This window comes from Haliotis rubra, unplaced genomic scaffold, assembly GCF_003918875.1.
Source record: "Haliotis rubra isolate DU_JTF1 unplaced genomic scaffold, ASM391887v1 Scf1122, whole genome shotgun sequence".
NCBI lineage: Eukaryota > Metazoa > Mollusca > Gastropoda > Lepetellida > Haliotidae > Haliotis > Haliotis rubra.
Window position 1 is genome coordinate 106,507 of NW_025765029.1, and position 21,942 is coordinate 128,448.

Consider the following 21,942-nt stretch of genomic DNA (forward strand, 5'->3'; position numbering starts at 1 on the left):
ACTGGTGAAATGTTTTCTTTCGGGGTTGTTTCTGATGTTTTCCTGATGATGGCTGCATAGGTTTCAGTAGTAGCAGTTGACTGTGTCAACTTTTTGGCTTCAGCAAAACTGATATTATTAGTGAATTTAATTCTGTTGATCTCCATCTGTTTTTTTCCAAATGGGACAATCCTTAGAGAAGGCTGAATGATTACCGTGGCACTTTGCACATTTTTTGGAACTACTGTCACAATCTTCTGTCACATGTGTATTCTCAGTGGACACCCTTTGATATCGCAAACGGATTCAGTTTTAAGGGAGTCTGATCAAGAGTCTCAAGAATCAGAAAACGTGGCCAGTAATCAATGGATTTTGAGGGTCGTTGTTCGTTGTCATCATTGTCGAGTAGACGTTTCGTTTTTTTGTTTGGGGTTTGGTATTCCATGGTGAGTTTATTTTGATTCGTCATCCGGGGTCCCCACCCTCCACGGAGTATCACTAGGACAATGCTAAAAACAGGCGGGTTTCCAGCCTGCAGCACCAAGGATACCCGGATGATATACTCAAGCAGAATAATCAACAAGTGAGTTATTCCAACAGATTGGCCCATGAGCCACTGCCTTCTGGACATAGGACTCAAGGCAAATTACAAAATTGGAGTTGAACAATCAAGATTCAAACATATTTTCATGAAGCTAAGACAACTGACAAAAAATTCAAGAATTTCAAAATTGGTGCAGCAAAATCTACATGTACAGGGTTTAGCATGACCAGCCGATTGATAGAACCGGGCCAGTTCTACCACCCGTCTAGGTGAAGTAAGGGGCGAAGTGGTGTTGGGCAAAGGAATGCTGTTCCTGGAACCAGTGCCCTCAACCACCAGACTCCCGTACTCCACCGACACGGGGCCGCAACCCACGGCAAACGGGTTGGTGGACCAAATATACCCCCGGGTCCACAACGGGGGGTTGAAGGGCGCTTAGCGTTACCCAGCACCCACCACGAGGAGGTGGCCCTTCATGAGTGCCCACAGGGTAGTGACAAGTAGTGACAACAGATAATGCCGAATATAAAAGAAAGGTCTGACCATTCTATTAGTCAAACCATTTTCGTTCAACTAATTAGGTCCTTATTAAAAGAAACCTTCATTCATCTTATCTTACGCACAGTGACTGACTGAATGATGCTTACGGCCGCATCAAGAATTTTGCAAATGGAAATGTTGTTTGTTCATGTGGTTGTATGCAAACAAAGAGAATGAAAGTGACACTGAGTATCATTTAAATCTCAAATAAATCTCTTTCTCGGGAAGAGATTTAATGTTCTGAAAAAAGTCGATATTTGTACATAGATTTATTTCAAATACCTGCCTGGCGCTCGGCATTAATGGGTACATCAAGGACTGGTCTGCTCAGAGTCAGTATAATGTGTCTGAGTGGGGTATTCATGTTTCACTGTGGCATGGTATCTCAGTGAGCTAGCACTATAAAACCAGCTTCAGTCTTGGCTAGTACAAGCCGCCGCACATACACATACACACGCATGCACGTCGTCATATGAGTGAAATATTCTCAAGCACGACGTTAAACCCAATTTCACCTCACCACCTCACTTATTTCAAATATGTCAAAATAAAATTTTCCAAAGCGTCCAAATAAGTTTCCAAACATTATCTGAAAACTGCGAAAAATATAACATTTTATTTTTAGGTATGCCAAACAATTTAACTTTACCATCCAGCAAAATTTAAAGCGTACAATATTTGTTTCCAATTCGGCACACCTGTATATTGTAAGTGATGCAACACATTGGATCTTCACCCTCCAGTAAAATGAAAGTGTAAAATAATTGTGTCCCCGCTGTAACACAACTTCATCGATGGCTTCAACCTTGGAATTCCAGCTTTGTTGCCAATGAAACTTCACATGTCTTATTAAAGTTTCTAAGTTTGTGTTGACGCAGCATACCCACAGAAAGGGTAGGAGTGTGACTGAATATTGAACTTTCGTCACTTACAGCTAGTTCAGGTTGATCTGAGCTACTCTACATATGCATGACCCGGGAGGACAAATGACACAAACGGCATGTCGGGTTATCTTTATCAAATAGGGGAGCAGAGAAGGCTATTAATGTTGGTGCTGCTGCTCGCTGCCTAAAAGCCCCAATCGGAAGTATTAAACCAGTAGCTTCTTTTTCAAAGAAAGTTAGGACATTGCTGACGATTTCTCGACACAGCCTTGTCTCGGCTGTTCGGACATGTTGACAATCAACTGACAAAGATGCACCCCTTCACAATAATAGACCCATCCAGTTGTGACACGGTCGTGCAATGCATCAGTACTCACTTAATCAGGTCCAGCTGAACATGCTGTAGAAGTTGCACCTGTGAAGATCCGGACTGGAATTTGTCTTCAGCAATCTATGCTTGTCGTGGTCATTCTCGCTGACTGGTCCAGACTCGATTATGTACAGATCGCCGCCATATACCTGGAATATTGCTGAGTGCGGCGTTAACCAATAACCAAAACAAAACAAAACCAAATATGTAAAGTTATTAGCCCAGCAGGAGACCACACATTACGTTAAACAGGAGACGTTAAACAGCAAACAAACAAAAGCAGGAGGGTTACACTTAGTAAATGAACTGGTCAAGAGCTTAACACATACCCAAGAAACAGAGGTGACACTCCTGGCCAATGGATATTTGATAATATTCGGGTCGACACCATATCAAAATCCCACCCAGGTAAATTATGTTTGGGAATAATATCTGACAGTGCATGGAGGGGTCTTCACATGACAATGAAATTATATAAAACCATTACATTATTACATTGCTTAGAAAAGGACTGTGAACAACCAACAAAGCAGAATGATTATAAATGTCACCAGTAAGGAAATTGTGGACCTGCAGACGAATTTAAAGTGCAAACCGCAGTTAGTCAGCGAACTGTAACTGTGATACTAGTGAGGATCAGATCTGGATACCTTCAGTTCAAGCCATGTCGAACGTTATATTTCCGTCTAGGGCCAACAATACCAACGTCTGCATTTCTGCTTTGTGCTACAGCTCTGAAACCAACCACCGTGATGTGTATTTAACAATTGCCGTTACTGGCTAATTCCCCATCACCTGATAACGTCGTCAACACCCCTTCGTGACAACTGAGGCTCTGCACGGCTGTCACAGGACTGTCATCTCACATTCAACCGAACGCTTGGATCTTTACCTCCTTGTATTCAATCAGGATTCGGACCACGTAAAGAAATCATACCTTGTGATATTGTTCAAACACTGTTCTTGTGTGGCTCTTATCGGCGATTTTGTTATTTCAAAGGCAAGTACTAATTGGTAAGCATGTTTCCTTGTCTTTTTATGTTTTAATATTTGTATAAGACCATACATGTGTTGTACCATTTAGGATTTGTGAGGTACATTGTCCAAGTCACATATGTCTTAATTAGATATAATAACGTCTCATGTCTTGAGTAATCTCGAGTAATCCCTTTTGGTGTTAAAAACAAAATAGCTGTGAGTGAGTGGGTGAGTGAGTTTATATTTAAGCCGTACTCAGCAACATCCCAGCTATTTCGCGGCAGTCTGTAAATAATCGGGTCTGGACCAGACAATCCAGTGATCAACTGCATGAACATCGATCTAAGCAATGTGTGTCATGTGTCAACCAAGTCAGCGAGCCTGACCACCCGATCCCGTTAGTTGCCTCTTACGGCAAGCATCGGTTACTGAAGATCAATTCTAACCCTGATCTTCAGGGGTTCCGATTTGGTGTGACAACTGCATGTATTTATCTCGTCTGCAAATCAATAATGACACTACGTGTTCGCAAAAAAGCACCCGACGTTCACAAAATTTGCCCCAAACAATAGGTATCCACATGCTGATGGCACAAAACAGTACTTCTGCCATAGGACCATGGCTTCTAAATTTGTTTGTTGTTTAACGCCGCACTCGGCAACATTCTACTTATATGGCGTCAGTCTGTGATTCATCGACCCTGGACCAGACAGTCTTGCGATCAACAGCAAGAACATCGATCTGGCATGTGTCAACTAAGTCAGTTGAGAAAGTGTAATTACAAATATATCAAGTGAGCCTCACAGATCAACCGATCTCGTTAGTCGCCTCTCACGACAGGTGTGGATTGCTGAAGACCAATTCTAACCCGGATCTTGATGGTTCGGTGGATTGTAACTAACCAATTTAGTCAAGTGATCGATGAAACAGGAAATAAAATTTTGGATTGCAACTACGTTGTAGAAGATTCCGTTTCTTACAAGTACATTGTAAACCAAGAAGTCACTGTGTTCTTTAATCTGACTTGGTTGAAAACATGATCAAATGGTATTCAATTCCCGGAAATTGTAAGACCATTAATACGTATAAACATCGCACACACCATTGTATCGCACACACCAATATTCAAATAATATTTTGAAGTTAAGTCCGAAGCACGTCACAAATGCGCAGTTCCAGATGCTACCATGTGAGACAGCCAAAACGGCCGGCTGATGACATTTCACTGCTGTACCCGTACTCGATGTCAATGAGTGCAGACACAAAAAGGTGTGTGGACCTTTTGGTTAATATTTGTGTTTACAATGTAGATAAACATCCTGTGTTGGTAAATTTCCGGATGTTATTGAGTATTTGAAGCACGGGAATATTTCATTTGAAACCTCCAGCTAATGCCGTTGGTTCTAAATGAATTCCCGTGCTTCAAATACTCAATAAAACCCGTTAATTGGCCAACACAGAATGTTTATCTCCTAATTAAAATGAAATTTAGTTAGTTGGACAACTCCTCTTCACCATCTGCCTCTCACTGCTCAATCTGCATTAATTAACCACCAAACGTTCTGTTCAGAGCGTAACGGTACTTTATGTTTTGCTGCTCGTTATTCAATTGTCACACGCAATTAGACAACCATTCAGGCATACGCACATCACGTTAGATGCGCTTATGCCTGAATGGTTATATAATTGCGTGTGACACAGCCTTACATAATTGTGGCACACGCAATTAGACAACCATACTGGCATACGCACATCACGATAGATGCGCTTATGCCTGAATGGTTGTCTAATTGCGTATGACACAGCCTTACAGAGTTGTGGCACACGCAATTAGACAACCATTCAGGCATACGCACATCACGTTAGATACCACTTGGTATGCTTTCAACAATCTTGTAAATCCAATATCCCCAACTTATTCGGATAGTTATTGTAATTCTTTTCTGTTTCTGTCAGCCCTAGGTACATGAGTTGAATGGGTTTTTCTATAAATAATCAAATCAAATAATAATAAAAATAAATCATATAAACGGCCGGCTGATGACATTTCACTGCTGTACCCGTACTCGATGTCAATGAGTGCAGACACAAAAAGGTGTGCGGACCTTTTGGTTAATATTTGTGTTTACAATGTAGATAAACATCCTGTGTTGGTAAATTTCCGGATGTTATTGAGTATTTGAAGCACGGGAATATTTCATTTGAAACCTCCAGCTAATGCCGTCGGTTCTAAATGAATTCCCGTGCTTCAAATACTCAATAAAACCCGTTAATTGGCCAACACAGAATGTTTATCTCCTAATTAAAATGAAATTTAGTTAGTTGGACAACTCCTCTTCACCATCTGCCTCTCACTGCTCAATCTGCATTAATTAACCACCAAACGTTCTGTTCAGAGCGTAACGGTACTTTATGTTTTGCTGCTCGTTATTCAATTGTCACACGCAATTAGACAACCATTCAGGCATACGCACATCACGTTAGATGCGCTTATGCCTGAATGGTTATATAATTGCGTGTGACACAGCCTTACATAATTGTGGCACACGCAATTAGACAACCATACTGGCATACGCACATCACGATAGATGCGCTTATGCCTGAATGGTTGTCTAATTGCGTATGACACAGCCTTACAGAGTTGTGGCACACGCAATTAGACAACCATTCAGGCATACGCACATCACGTTAGATACCACTTGGTATGCTTTCAACAATCTTGTAAATCCAATATCCCCAACTTATTCGGATAGTTATTGTAATTCTTTTCTGTTTCTGTCAGCCCTAGGTACATGAGTTGAATGGGTTTTTCTATAAATAATCAAATCAAATAATAATAAAAATAAATCATATCAAATACCATGTGTTTATAAAGCCGTATCACATAGTGAGCATATTTGTATAGTAGTCTTGTTATGTTCAAACGTTTTCAACATTGTTAAACATGATTTTAGATGATATTTTGTTAAAGAAAAAATAAACTTTTTTTTTTGTACTCTTTTAACTATTACATATGAAAGACTTGTGGTTAGTCTTATGCGGAACACCAAATTCATTCTTAAAAAACTTGTGGTTAATTAATACCGAGCGATTAAAAGTTGCCAAAAAGTCGCCTGCGTCACTCCCACCCGCCAACGAAACCACACGACAGGTTACGTAACTCTGTCGCCAGAGCACTGCAGTGACGTCATATGAGGTAGGATTTTCAGTTAGTTGTATATGAAGTGTGTAGCAAGCTCGTCAGTTTGATGATTTCTCGACATCAACGAAGACGTGCCGAATCGTTGCGTTGTCGTCAATTGCTCCTAGGGGTCGGGCGATGGTGTCACCATGCACAGATTTCCACACGACCCCGCAGTTCGTGCTAAATGGGTTATGTTTGTGAGTGCGAAGCGAGCGTTGTGGAAGCCTGAAACTTACTTGTGTTCAGATCACTTCACGAAAGTTAAAGAATCGAAACTACTTACTAGTTATAGTAAAATATGTATATGACTGATGACCATAAAGTGTTTCCATGACACAACTTGTAACATAACGATTTCTTCCTCAGAAGCGAGTTTGTGGTCGAAGTAACAATAATACTGTAAGTAGAATTATATTGACACCCACGTCGCTTCCACGAGAGAAATTGTTATAAGCTATGTCATGCAAAATCCTATTGGCCATCAATCAAATACATATTTTACTACCAGTAGAAAGTAGTTTTGATTTTGTAACTTGGTATAACAAACCTCAATAGCATTTATTCTCAGACTGGCGGATGTTCGTGACAGGGCGCCGCCATTTTTGAAAAAGGTAAAGTCACGGGCTAAGGTCTGTTATACTTAATGAGATTATGGTTTGTTTTCATCAAGTTAGAAAATCGAAACTACTTTCTACTCGTAGTTAAAAATGTATTTGAATCATGACCAAAAGGATTTTGCTTGACACAACTTATAAAATAACGATTTCTTCCACGGAAGCGAGGTGGGGGTCGAAGTGACAATACTTCGCGATACATTTCTTGCTACATTCACGTGGTGAACGTGCGCTCACCACTATGTAGATACTAGCCAATGTACGTCTTTATATTTGGTCTTATATATAATCCTAATGAGTTTATTTTCATACTTGTATGCATTTTGAAACTAAATAAAAAGCAGACGATCTGCTGATACCTATAGTGAGTTTATAACAGGACTGTAATATCTAGACATTTTATAGTTTACCAGTATGAATCATAATTCGCACACACGCCCTACTGTATGTTGTCTGTCTCACTACACTTCACAGAGAAAACAATGATTCTGTTGAATGCTACGACAAATGAATAAAAACAAAATGCAAATATTAAAATTAAAACAGATTAATGTTATAGGAACAATGTCAGGTTATTACCTTGTTCGAGGAATGTATCGTTCAATATCCACAAGAACGAGTGATATGCCATTCATCTGCAGCTGTTCCAAGCGATGTGTCTTTTAACAGTCTAATATACGAAAAGGTGACATATCGCTTCAGGTATTTCACATTGGTGTATGGTCTCATTGGTCACCAAAGATAGCACACCCGGCAACTGATTGCATAATGTCCGCCATTCTTTAAATAAAGTAATTTAGTTAGCCAATAATGAGCAATCAATCAATGTATTGGCGGTTAATCCTTTGAAAGAAGAACGTTGTTTTTACGCAGACACAGACACGGCAGAGTGTATTCAGTATAGATTAGTAAATCTACATACATAAACACTACCTTTTGACAAATCCGCTGTGTAAGATAAAAGTAATTAATCAATCAGCGTGTTATCGGTTAATCCTTTGATCGATGTTTATAATTTTGAGTATTTACTCCAGACACAAGAAATGCCAAATGGGAACCTTTGTCGGGTAATCTAAGTGGTGTTACCACTGATTATACCTGTTATAAATTCATTAACTGACCACCAAGTGAATGATGACAAATAACATGTGTACGTTTATACCACCTAACACGGGTTACAACGAGGGAGTATTAATTGCTGTATTGCATGCAATTGTAATTGCATGTGAAAACTTATGGGCCGACACTGTTTTGAGAATACAAACAGAACTTCATAAGAAATACATATAATCATTTGCTGTGTGCTAAAACTGTATGTACCTATTTACCTAAGTACATTTTTAGATTATTCTAGCAATGGCAAAGTAGGGTTGTTCAGTCTACGGATTAAAAAAATCAAATTTCAATTTTTAATATCATACGTAATAGACGTCATATGTTTACATGACATGATTAAATGTCGAGGTAGAAAACACAGAAATGGGATCAATTTGGATCAGTCATTATACAAATAAGGCCTAGCGACACCAAGCGATTTTGACAGAAGCGTCTATGAAAACAAGTTGTAACTCGGAAACTAGACAAAGCAGGAGTCCAAATTAAATGACAGTAGATTGTGAGAACATATAGCTTTCATTTTTCACAACAGTTGTCACGATTTCAGGTTTATACAAACCTGTAAACAAGATAATTTACCCCCAGATATGTACATGAATTCTGCATCGGCCCTCATATCTATTCCTCATATGACGTCACAGAGACGCGCCGCTCTGATTGGTTGAAATTTTGTTCGCGGGTGAGAAGTGTGCATTGTTGTCGAAAAGGTCGATTTAAGTTAATTAAAGATCGAAATGAGTAGTTTTAATGACCGGGCTTCATTTATAGCGATGGCAATTAGTGATTTATGTATTTGTACCCCCCTAGAGTATATGTGCCGCACCCTATCAAACACCGGACCCATAGACTTCAGCGTTTATCTGCACAATCTGGCAGAGGAGGACCTTGTGTTGTGCTTGCTGTCCTGTAGACCAAACTACAAACTAAACTGCAGAGAGAGGAGTCCTTTGTTGAAGTGTCCGTGACATTTCTTCATTCAATGTGTGGACACTTCTACCGCACCAGCTGCTATCCCACAGCGTTGTCCAAATGCCTTGACATGAGTAAGTGAGTGAAAATTTTGCAATATTTTAGCCATATCGTGACTTAAAAGGGTCATATTTAAATAATTCATGGTGTTATATCTTAAAATCTGTCTTCGAAGGATAGTAAAAGAACTAAAATATCACAGTTAGAGATTTAAAACGCCTTGGGATGAAACAAGTACAAATGACATTGATCTGAAATCCTGCCAAGTTGTAAATCACATCGGTGTTGCAATCTTACTATATATTCATTATTCACAGTATGTAATGTACTATTTCGTTATTTCTTTTGTTTCCCAACTCTCCTGCCCATGGAGGATAAATAAACCATAAAGTAGTCGTCATCAAGCTTTGAAAAGTTGTTTGGAAACAAACAAGGGTATCTTCAAATATACTTGTCTGGCTGATAACTTTAAACAATAATAACGAATGTACAATACCTCGGCTATCACAGAGTTTAGATAAAATTGGACTTGAGGGTTTAAAAGAATAAACTATCATTAAAACCGAAGACTGGCCACAATAGAAAGACCATGTGAACTTACGATACTTCTGATACCTGCTTGAATTTCCACCATCCCTTCAGCTGTAGGCAGTTATTTCTATCAATTGAAATATACATCTATACTGCTATGTAAACTATTTTAGAAATAGATACTTTGAAAGAATGGTCTCCAGATACCTTCTCACGGGGACAAACATTTGACAGTCCTTCGACCCTCGTCGACAGCGCAGGCACAAACAACCTCAGTAATTATTATACACTACCGGTTTGTGAGACGCAACTATATACATCAAAATTATCAGTAAGTTCAATTTCGTTTAAAATAAATGAGAACATAAATGCTTATAACAAGATACCTTATGAATGAATCTTTGAAATAGCTATCGCTTATGATTGAAAAAGCAACACAGGACATGCTTGAGTGCAAATCTTTCATCGCAAGTATACAAAATGAAGGATCCTCATCTTTCAACAGAATAATTCAGTATATTTTGAAAGGCTAATACGGCATCGCCCTTACTGGTACCAAGTTGTCATTATGTTACATATGTAAAAGGCGTATATACAAATTATAAATAGTGATTTTACAATGAGATAGAGAAGGTTCTAACAGGTCAAGCCTGTGGTATTAACAAACGGACAAACACAGAAGGATCGTACTTAATTGGGCGCCTGGAGCAAATACGAAAATAACAGGTCTTCATCTGTCTGAAACAGACAAGAAGGGACAAAATGAAAAGAGACCAAGAGACCGCGCCTCTTGAACTGCGTTTTCAAAATTGGAATGGGCCTCTAGACCTCTCCAGAAGACAGGACGAAAGACTTCTCACTACCTCATGAGAGGACTCATCATGCCTCGGTTAACCTTATCCAGCGGAACTGCAGAGGACTTTGAAATCACTATAATGGCATTCGCTTGTTTGGTTGTTGTTTAACGTCACACTCGACAATATTCCACCAATATGTCAGTAAATAATCGAGTCTGGACCAGACAATTCAGTGATCAAGTTGATGGGCATCGATCTACACAGTTGGCATGTGTCAACCAAGTCAGCGAGTCTGACCAACCTATCTCGCTGGTCGCCTCTTATAGCAAGCGTGGGTTGCTAAGACCAACTGTGGTATGAAATATTGTGGGCAGGAACATTGAACCCTGAAAAATATTGAAGATTCCAATCAGCTGTTTTCAGATGGGCTGAGTGAAATAGTCGAAAGAATCCCTTTCCTATGCAAAGGCTTTTTTTCGTAAACCATAATGATGAATGTAAACGGATACTAAAGTGAAGGAAGGATATTTACACCAGCATGCAACAGCTGATAATTTGGATCATTTTAAAATTACAAAAGACAGACGTGGTGTGATTCAAAGCAAAGTAATTGTAATCTTGTCAGTCAAATATATCCATTTTATACCCCTCAACAAGATGTCTGTTCAAAATATATTTCACACTGTCACAGCCTTTGTCACATCTATACGAATGTGGATGAGTGACAAAACTGGGCTGCTGATTTCATCATCAAAGAAGATGGATTCAAACTGATCTTTCCATTTTTCACAAAATGGGAGCGTGGGATTCAGCCAATTCCAAAGGCAAGAAATGTTGGTATGATTTTGTACTCTGCTTCAGATCTGGAAGCACAGCTCAATCTGTCGGAGTGCATAATGGCATCTATGCATCTAAATGCGCAAGTGTCTAGATAGGAACTCAGTTACAACCTTAGTACAAAGCTGTGATCCGTTGTTAATTCTGTTCTGGACTTCTGCATGCCTCTTCTCTACTGGCTTCCCGATCATCGTATCACTAAACTTTAAAAGGTGCCAAATTCTGTAGCCCGAATTATCACAAGACAACCAGGCACCATTACATAACCCCGTGTTGAAGGCATAACAGTGGCTACCCAAGAAAATTGTATCCTGGTCTATGTTCTTTCTGCTGGCACAATTTATCCTGCTGGTCGTGTGCAAGCCTACGAACCTTTACGACCGATCAGGGGATCAGAGTCGTCTTCAAACATCCAAATCCTGTACAAAACCATTTGGGTCCTTCAGATATCCGGGCCACATCTGTGGAATAACTTACCACCAGAAGTCTGATAAAAATGAATTAAGCACTTTCAAATCATTGTGGAAAAGTCATTTCTTCAGCAAATCAGAACGGACCAATCACTGCCCATAACTCAACACACTTTTGAGCAGCAGTTTAAGGATACAATATGTTTTGATTTTGATTATTCTTGTGAAAACACAAGTTAAGTGCACACTGTGAGCAAGTTGTTAAACAAGTTTTCGAGTAAGTAGGAAGTATTTGCAATAGACTATTAACATCGAAATTCAGCCACTAAAACACACTGTCAGTCACGTACAAGAAAGCAGAAAATGTTGAGGATAATTTGACTCCGGTTTACAAGCACATCGATGAACTTGAACAAAATTGCAGGTGCAATTCATAACAAGCTCTATGTATATACACTTTTTCATAACAATAAATTTTTGTGCACATATGCAAAACCTTTAATTAATTTCGTTTTCCTTCTATTTCATAAGACTGTAACAGAACTTAACTACAACAAAGTTGAATAGAATCATGTGGAAAAATTAAACACATTTCTGTTCCGTAAACGTGTTACAGATAGTGTCTACAACGAAATGCATGAGCATTGGCGTCATAAGCTGGACTATATCGTCACTGTGCTCGGATATGGTATCGGATCGGGCACGTTCATCAGGTTCCCCTTCCTCTGCACAAGGAATGGTGGTGGTAGGTGCCATCTGTTAATGTTATCATTGATATACTAATATGTGGGAACAGGTTTCCTTTTCTGACCTTTCTTTCTGTTTATGTGATATTTCAAGACGACAGTTATTGTGTTTCTTTTCAAACTCAGACCTGCATAGGTGAGGAATATGTTCTCCAAGATCTCGACAAAACCTGCACACGGCGTGGATTGTTCGCTTTATCTTTCACCTCCCTGTATTCTTCGGGGCATGATCGTGACATGATTGTTGTTTGTCCATGATGTTTTGTGCAAACACAATTCTGAAATAACTGTTAAGAATAATGAAAATGGCTGACTCACCGCCACCGTTTGGTGTACATTGTAAAGGCAACAGCAATGTTCAGGTGTCGTGTAACATGACTACAAGTAACCCGTTGTAATCTTTTAACTCGAACAGGTGCGTTTCTGATACCCTTCCTGCTGTTCACCATAATAGTTACCATGCCATGTGTCTACCTGGAGATGGTCATTGGTCAGTATTCACAGAGTGGACCTATCAACGTTTGGCATCTGTGTCCGCCTTTCAAAGGTAAATCTATGTCCGCTGCCCTTCGTTCACTCAGTGAGTGAGTGAGTTAATATTTATCGTCGAATCGGCAATATTTCAGCCATATCGTGACGAGAACAATACAATGATTATATAATAGATCAATAAAATTAGAAAATAAAAGCCTGTCGAGGAAGAACAGTAAAACTACTAGTGTATCACCGATATCCATTTAAAAATAGAAATTAAATCTAAACCATTTTCACTAGAAATAACAAGACAATGTAAAAACAGGCTATAGATTGCCAACAACTGAAGGTTGATCACCATACTAGGGACCATAAGTCGTTCACTCAGTAATGTCGTCATCTATTAAACCTGCATAAGCAGAGTTTAGGATTACATATTCTGCAGAAGGTTAGGAAATATCTGGACAGCATATTCTAAAGTCTATAGATAATCCTTTCTAAGTATGACCGTCAACGAATAAATTAACACGTTTTCCAAAGGTGGTTGAGGAACTAAATAACATTCTGAAAACAAAATAACATCAGGCAAAAGGAATTTACGTGTTTATTCCGACATGATTCGAAAAAAATTGAACAGGATAACCTATGGTGACAAAAGTTTGAATTGCACCAAGACACAAATCAAATGTTCCTTCCTGCAGGTATTGGTTTAGGTGGCGTCATATATTCGTGGTTGTATTCCACCTACTTCAGCGTCATTTTCTGCTGGTTCATGTTCTACCTCTACCATTCCTTCTCCGACAACTTTCCTTGGAACAACTGTGACAACCACTGGAACACCATTGCGTGCACATCCTATAATTTAGAAAACACCACAGGGAATAACAGCACCAGTTACCCAACTCGTGATGATAACGTTGGGAACGTTTCTTCAGATTCTGGTGGAATTCACGATCACCTGTCCGGTGCTGAAGAATTCTGGAGGTATAATGTTGTCGGTTATTTAGTTTGCTTTAGTCACTGTGGAAGTCATCTTATCATTTGAGACCACACAATACTGCTATCCCTAATACAACTGTGCTGAGTGTTCCTTCTAAGGGAAAATGGGAAGCATGGTCTTTAGTTCGTTATTATCGTGGATATTACCTAATAGATACTTGCTAAATATATAGTTCATGCAAAACTTGTGACTTGTTGTTTTACCTTTGTAGACAATGTTATAGCCTATAGGTGTCTAAGTTTATAACTAGTAACTCCTATATTGCTGAAGTACTGTGGATGTGTTGTGTTTTGTATCTGTTAATAGAAACGCGTTGTATAACTTTTCTTTGACTTATACTCAGGATATTATAGTCAAGCACCTGATGCACACCAAACAATGTAAAACCAAATATGAATAAACCATTCTCTGTAAACCTCCTGAACCCATATCGTCAGAAGGTGCAGATATTTTAGTTCCGATTCGCGTCAGTTGAAATGAAGTTACCCACTAAAATATGTTGTTTCATTAGATTCCAGGTGTTGCAAGTGACCGATGGTCTGGAGCATCTGGGTGGCATCAGGTGGCCTCTGGCTGGGTGTCTGGCCATCACAATGGGACTTCTGTTTCTGTGGGTTTCTCAAGAAATAAAAGTTACCGGGAAGGTACATACAGATACAGAGAGTCTCATTTCACAGTGCCGGGTTCTAGCGTAAAGCTATTATAAGCACCCTAGAAGTATGTCTTTGATTGGAAAACTAACCGTAATCAAAGGAAGATATTTGTCTCGATAGCTAAGTGACTTGATTTCTAAACTGGGGAGAACAGTGTTACAGTTATATCACGGACTTCCCACCTTCATGTCTGCATGGTTTCAACGTTAAACACTTTAGTAAAATCTAGTATGGTGTTGACAATTCCAGAAACAGCTTAAAACCCCACGTATTAACTAAAAAGTAATTGCGTGTACATATTTGTTGTAATGTCAAGTATGAAGAGTTGGTTTTAACATAAGCATACATATAAACTTGGTAAATTTGTTTCTTTAATTTAAGCTTGTGTATGTCACCGTGGCTATTCCCTACATCCTTACCTTCATCTTCCTCATCCGTGGCTGTCTACTACCAGGATCCGCAGATGGGATTTATTTCTACATCAACCCCAATTTTGAAAGGCTAAAGAACCAAGGGTAAGTTGAAAGCTTTTACCCTTTTCGTGAAATGTGATTTGTTACCATATCAACCCCAAATCTGAAAGGCTGTAAGGATCAAGAGTAAGTGGGCAGACTATATCCTCAACATTTTCGTTAACGCCTTGTGTCATCACTTTTTTGCAGTCAACTTCATATAATGCTCACTACTATTTTAGGTTCTACTCCACACGGACTATTCTCTGGTGTTCAGGTTTCATATAGAAAACAAATGAGTGAGCGATATTTCAGCATTATTCCAGCAACATCACGGCGGGGGGCACCAGAAAGGGGCATCACACATATTACCCATGTGGGAAATCGAACCCAGGTCTCTGGTGTGACGAACGAACGCTTTACCCACAAGGCTGCCCCCGCCGCACACCAAACAAATGAAGCTGTATCACCTATAAATATACTGATGTAAAAGTGAGTGAGTGAGTGAGTTAAATTTTACTTCACATCGGCAATGTTTCGACCATATAGTGACGAGAAACATTTGGCTTAATTATGAGAAATATCTGTCGCAAAGGACAGTAAAACATAAGCACGCTATCACAATTTGAATCTAAAACCTAACCATTTCAATTGATAAAAGACTTCATCCAACACAAAGATCAATATTACATGTAATACCAATAAAATACGAGCTATAGACCACCAGTCACCAAAGCCAGACCACCTTACTGGGGATCTGATGTAAAAGTGAAATACAGAGGTAAAAGTGAAAGGAATAAATGTTTCTCTGGAAAGGACAATCTGCTTTCCTCCTCAGAGCTGATGACGTAGATATTTTGTAACGGTTATACGGATAGACCAATCACTATTTATAGCCTCTGAATTAATAATGGTTTCCCATTTCTTGTTTAAAGGTATGGATCGAGGCTCTTGGTTATAGCCTGTATTCTCTAGGTGTGTCTACTGGGTGTATTGTCACAATGGCTGGCCACAACATCATAAACAACCGCTGTCTCAAGTATGTTGACATCGGAAGTAATGCCTTCAGTGATCCATTCATATAATTGTCTCCCTATTTTGCCTTATCAAACAGTGGAATCTGTCCGACGGACAGTACGAGTGAGTGACTGAGTGAGTTTAGTTTTACGCCACACTCAGCAATATTCCAGCTATATGGCGGCGGTCTGTATATAATAGAGTCTGGACCAGACAATCCAGTGATCAACAGCATGAGCATCGATCTGCGCAATTGGGAACCGATGGCATGCGTCAACCAAGTCAGCGAGCCTGACCACCCGATCCCGTTAGTCGCCTCTTACGACAAGCATAGTCGCCTTTTGTGGCAAGCATGGCTTGCTGAAGACAGTACGAACTTGTTATATTCAGCATCATTGCCATGAGGTCTGCAGTTGCAGAAAGACTATTTTCGATTAGTTAACGGTTTTGTTAGATACACATTCAGCGTATTTAATCCGTGATGTTGGTCTTCAGCCGTCAATACTTGTCATAAGACATGAATAACTTGATCAGGCATGTGTCTGACTATACTCAGCAGCAAAAGAAAACGTCAGTACGAATTCAAAATTAGATAGGTACTGTAGTCAAATCATTACAAAAATGGACATAATGAGCGGATCAAACACATGTTTTGTGTACAATATCTTGACATATCAGTGAATAACTCAGCAGAATTTCAAGACATTACGTGAACGTTTGCAGTCCATTCAGACTCTTGACATCAGTATCTAGTGTGACCACCACGAGCGGCAATAACTGCAGCACAGCGTCTATGCATAGAGTGCACCAATCGATTGATGAAGGCCATTGGCACTTGGAACCACATTCTGAGAAAGGCCTGGCGCAATAAATCGGCTGTGTTCGGCCTTGGTATGGCATTATTCAGTCTCCTCTGAATTTCATCCCAAAGATGTTCGATTGGGTATAAATCAGGACTAAGGGCTGGCCACTGCATAATGTTGACACCGTTCTGCAGTAGGAAGTCCTCTGTAGCTCTGGCAGTATGGGTCCGGGCATTATTATGCTTGAAACTGTTGTTCCGGTGACGTGTGAAATCTGGGAGCTTGGTCGATGTAGCGCACCGCTGTGATGCCGCCTCCTCTCCGTGGACCTAGGTTCTGGAACACCACAGGACCCACTTTCTGGTTCAGGTCTATATTCCACCCCATACCATGATGCTTGCACCTCCACATGAGTCTCTTTCCATAACACATTGGTCTGAGTAACGCTGGCAACATCGTCGCCATATTCTTGTTCTCCCATCTGCAGTTGATACACAGCACCGACTCTCATCTGTGAATAGAACAGTTCTCCATTGCCCGTATCGCCAATTTTGGTGTTGTAGGGCAAACTGTAGACGTTCACGCCAATGACGAGGGGGAGGATAGGTCCACGGTAAGGTATACGGCAATTGATGTTCCCGCTGTTAAGACGTTGGCGTACTGTATCAGTACTGATTGGTCTTCCGTGTGTCCTCACTGTGTGGGCTGTTCTCGGGCTGTTTTGGATGCCTGAGTAGTTATATAATGGGGGTTCTATTACAGGGTACCTTATAGGCTTATTTCTACGTAATTCCGCTCCCAGCGCCTAGTATAAAATAGTGATTTTCGAGCAGAGACATCATTCCATGTACAGCCGAGCTCGCCAGCCTAGACCCATTTTCGCTAGGGCTACCCATATTTTCAGCTACTACAAATCAACTACTGACTAGACCTCGACATGCCGAGTGGAGTTTCCTTTATAGGGGGTCTTAGAAACTCCCAACGTGTCGAGGTCTAGTCAGTGGTTTATGCACGTGTGTCCGTATGCGTAAGTCGTGATGCCGTCGATGGCGATCCACCGTATGGTATCCATGGGCGACAGCGAGGTCTTGTTGAGAGTGATGCCGTAGATGTTGTGTTTGTCACTTCTCAACGCATTCATTCGGTGTTTGAAACGTTTTATTCTTGAACAGAGCTTGTTTGAAGAGGGCGTGTTTGATGTGTTGTTTCACCACGGGTTTTTTACCCCTTTCGCCTTTCGGATCTCACCATTGTCGGCTTTCAGGATGGAATACACCTTGGGTCTCAATCCGATGTATTCGGCGATATGTGTGCCCGCGCATTCGTCCTTCATCTTGCCGAGGACCTTTTTATTGGTCGTGGTGTGTAGGGCGTGGTCTTGGGGGTAATCGCTGGTATCGTACAAGTGGCTGTGTTTCGCCATGTCCTCGTACACGTCCTCGGTGTGTATATTCAACAACAAGGAAACGGTGTCCGTGTACAGCAGCTCGCATCGATCGCCTTACTGTTGTTTAAGTTGGTTGTAGTAGAAATCGTACATGAGATGTTTGGACAGGTCCAGGATGCTCATCCCCATGTAGTCTGGCCGTTTGAGCTTGATGTGGTTTTTGATCATGTGGAGCGCTGCCAGTCGTTATCGAATAGTTTGCATTGGTTGAATGCGGGGCTGGCGATCAGTTTTCGGTGTTTTCCTCCTGGTGCGATCGCACGAGTTTTACGTTGACGTGTTTCCTCAAGGTTTCCATGGTTTTGCCAATTACCGAATTGTTCATGAGTTTATAGAGGTTTTTGTCGAAGTCGCTCGTGGCTCGTTTTCTCAATTTGGTGTTCAACCGAATGTACGGTTCCATCCAGGGTTTTTGATCAAATTTGAGCACTCAGTGTATTTTGGTCAGCTTCATACCCAGTGAAAGGTACAGCTGCAGGTTGCAATAGTGCACGACATATTTGGTTTTGTTCATCAAGTTTGGGACGAGTTTTTCCACCTGAGCCAGTGTATTCTCGCCCAACAAGTCTCGCTGATAGTTGGACATCCAGTCTCGATCAACCATCAATCGTTCGGGAGCAAGCGGATAACTGTTGTGCGATTCGTGCAATGCTTCGGGGTACTCCAAATCCACTTTGAACAGGTAGCCTATCTCGAAGTTGTCGGGGATGGCCATAATGTTCTTCGGATTAAAATGCTCGCTATTAACCCATTCGAACCCGCCCGTAGGCAAATACTGACTCATAGCCCAGCCATACAGGTTGTTGGCTTCGAGATAGAGGAGATGATTGGCGGGCTTGTTTGAATCGTAGTTTTTCACGTATTGGTTGTTGGCTTTCGCGTACCGTTTGGAGACCATGGAAATCCCACCGTGCATGCCTTTCTCGACGAACAGGTGCATGTCGTAATTGGTGAACAATTCCTGTTTGACGCCCGTTTTCTTCAGCACCGCATCCCACGAGAGACGGAGACTGGTGTAGTACCACGCTGGGTCGAGTTGATACTGTTTCAAACACGTTTTTCTGAACGTCTCGAACACGTCGGCCAGCAGCAGCATGTCCGTTTTCAAGTAGAGATCATGAATATCGTCTAAATGCCGACATAGCTTGAATGCACTGCCACTTGACAGAGTGAAACTGCTGGTCTGAAGGGAACGTGGCGGTTTTGAGTTTTAGCATTCGAATCCCAGACGGAACTTTTTTTTAGCTATGTTATGTTGACATTTACAAAGCAGTTTAAGGTGAATCTTTTACGAGATCCTTGTTCTTGGTCAGGAAGGCTTGAATGTTTTACATGGACTAGAAAAAAAATACACAGCAACAAAAATACAGTTTGGAAATCGTGGCAGAATGTATATTGCGGGGTATGCTGGAGGTATTCTATTCTGTATCCCTGGTGGAACGATTTGTTTCTAGCTCCGTGTGTGGCTGAGAATGGAATGTGCATTTCATTTGGACTACATTTAGACATTTGTGTACCTTAAGTGTATATACAAGTATCGGACCTTGGGAACTTACCATTGCAAGTGGGTACTGCTGGGCAAACCCGTGGAATGTGGAAAACGCTGTACGACTGAATATTGCCACAAACATGCTCAAAGTGTGAGAAGGGGGTCATCCCAATTATGCGTGTCAAGTATGTGGTGTAGGGGTCAAATGTCAGTATTCTTTATGCAAAGCCCATGGGGCTGACATCGTCAGAATGAAAGCGATCACTAAGAGGCGTTAACATTTTATAAGTGAATTTAGGAGACTCAGGAAGATTAACATTTCGAAGATTTTACGGGCGCTTCATTTTAGAGAAGGCTGGCGGAGTTACCTCCCATCATCACTGAACACCCTATTAGACATTTGACTTTCATTTGGAATACAGCAAACTAGAGAAACAGCTTTCATATGGCATACAACATGGCTACTGTCGGAGAACTGAAAGCTTTGGCTAAGAAGCGTGGTGTGATTGGTTATTCTCATATGAGGAAAGCCAAATTGCTGGCCTCGCTCGGTATGAACTATGACAACCCCCAAACTGTACGAGAGCTCAAAGCTCGAGCTAAAGAACATGGATTGACTGGTTATTCTCTCATGAGGAAAGCCGAGCTGATCAAACTCCTGGAAGACACTGAGCCGGTCGAACTGCGATTTGTGCCAACAGACTATGCTGTGGGTAAGTATCTCCGAGGTTGGAAAATGTTGGTCGATTCTAATATCGATACCGATAAAATCAAACCCTTAATCGACAGTAAACTTTGTGAGGAATTAAACGATTTTAAAAGCAACTGATGATGAAAATGACGCTCCAAAAACCTCAGACGGAGGGTAGTACTGAGTCCATTGTGCCCTATTTCACGATTTCACGAGGCAAACAGGAAGTCCTAACTCAACCAGAATCGATTGAATCAACATGTTCGAAAAATTCAAGAATCGTTGGAGAAATATACCCACATGGGCTCTGGATGGGTGGAAGACAAAATTAACACCGTTTATCTCGACATAGCGAACTACATACCGCTCAGAGGTGGATTGCACATACCGGTGTCCAAGCATTTCAAAAAGGCCCCCGTTAATCCCGAAACCAAAGGCGACGATGTTAATAATTATTGCGCGATGGTGGTAGTCATAGTTTTTACCACGAATTGACGGGTAATCCGTTCGACTTCATGGGTCTAGAACGCTTAACGCCCATCTCCTACTGGACCAGACTCGAAAAACAAAAGCCTTTGGTTGTCAACGTGTTCGGCCATGAAGGCGACAAAACCATCGTGCACAGGATAAGCTCTGTGAGAGTAAAAAACGTCCGCAGAATCAATTTATTCCTAGTCAATAAAGGCGACCAGTATCACTTCACGGCGATTAAAAGTTTGAGCTGACTGTTGTACGATCAATCGACGCACAGAGAAAAGAAACTTTTCTGTGAACAGTGCCTGCATGGGTATTCTAGTGCTGATTTATTAGAATCGCACCGGGAGGATTGCCGAGGCGTGCGAGAGACGGCGATCAGAATCGATATGCCTTGAGAAAATAGAAACATCTTAAAATTCATCAACCACAAACATCAAATGCCCGTGCCCTACCTCATCTACGCCGACTTCGAAGCTCTCATCAAACAGGTGAACACCGTCGCTCTATCCCCGGAAAAAAGTTTCACGTACAAAACGCAGGAACTCGAAGCCTACGGGATCAGGTATGTGGTCGTCCGATGCGATGGAAAAACGGAACCACCGGTGATTTGCAACTTAACCGACACCACCATCTCCCAGGACGATTACGACCATGCCCAGAACGTGTGGGAGAAACTGGGCTGTCCGCATTTAGGCGATTATCATGATCTCTACTTGAAAACGGACGTGCTGCTGCCGGCCGACGTGTTCGAGACGTTCAGAAAAACGTGTTTGAAACAGTATCAACTCGACCCAGCGTGGTACCACACCAGACCCGGTCTCTCGTCGGAATCGCTGCTGAAGAAAACGGGCGTCAAACAGGAATTGTTCACCAATTATGACAAGCACCTGTTCATCGAGAAAGGCATGCACGGCGGGATTTCCATGGTCTCCAAACGGTA

The 21,942-nt window shown here is 41.1% G+C and overlaps 1 protein-coding gene across 2 annotated transcripts in view; it reads left to right on the forward strand.

Moving 5' to 3' along the window:
- Positions 1-12,924: 12,924 nt before the first annotated feature.
- The window catches only part of LOC124290211 (sodium-dependent noradrenaline transporter-like), an 88,924-nt gene continuing 79,906 nt past the window's right edge, over positions 12,925-21,942 (forward strand). The window contains exons 1-5 of one of the 2 annotated variants that reach the window (XM_046726927.1): positions 12,925-13,046; positions 13,675-13,957; positions 14,485-14,617; positions 15,008-15,141; positions 16,014-16,117. In XM_046726927.1, the coding sequence (XP_046582883.1) occupies positions 16,080-16,117 (38 nt within the window). In that variant the 5' untranslated portion in view covers positions 12,925-13,046; positions 13,675-13,957; positions 14,485-14,617; positions 15,008-15,141; positions 16,014-16,079. The remainder of the gene's footprint in view (positions 13,047-13,674; positions 13,958-14,484; positions 14,618-15,007; positions 15,142-16,013; positions 16,118-21,942) is intronic. The other variant, XR_006901856.1, reaches the window with a different exon arrangement.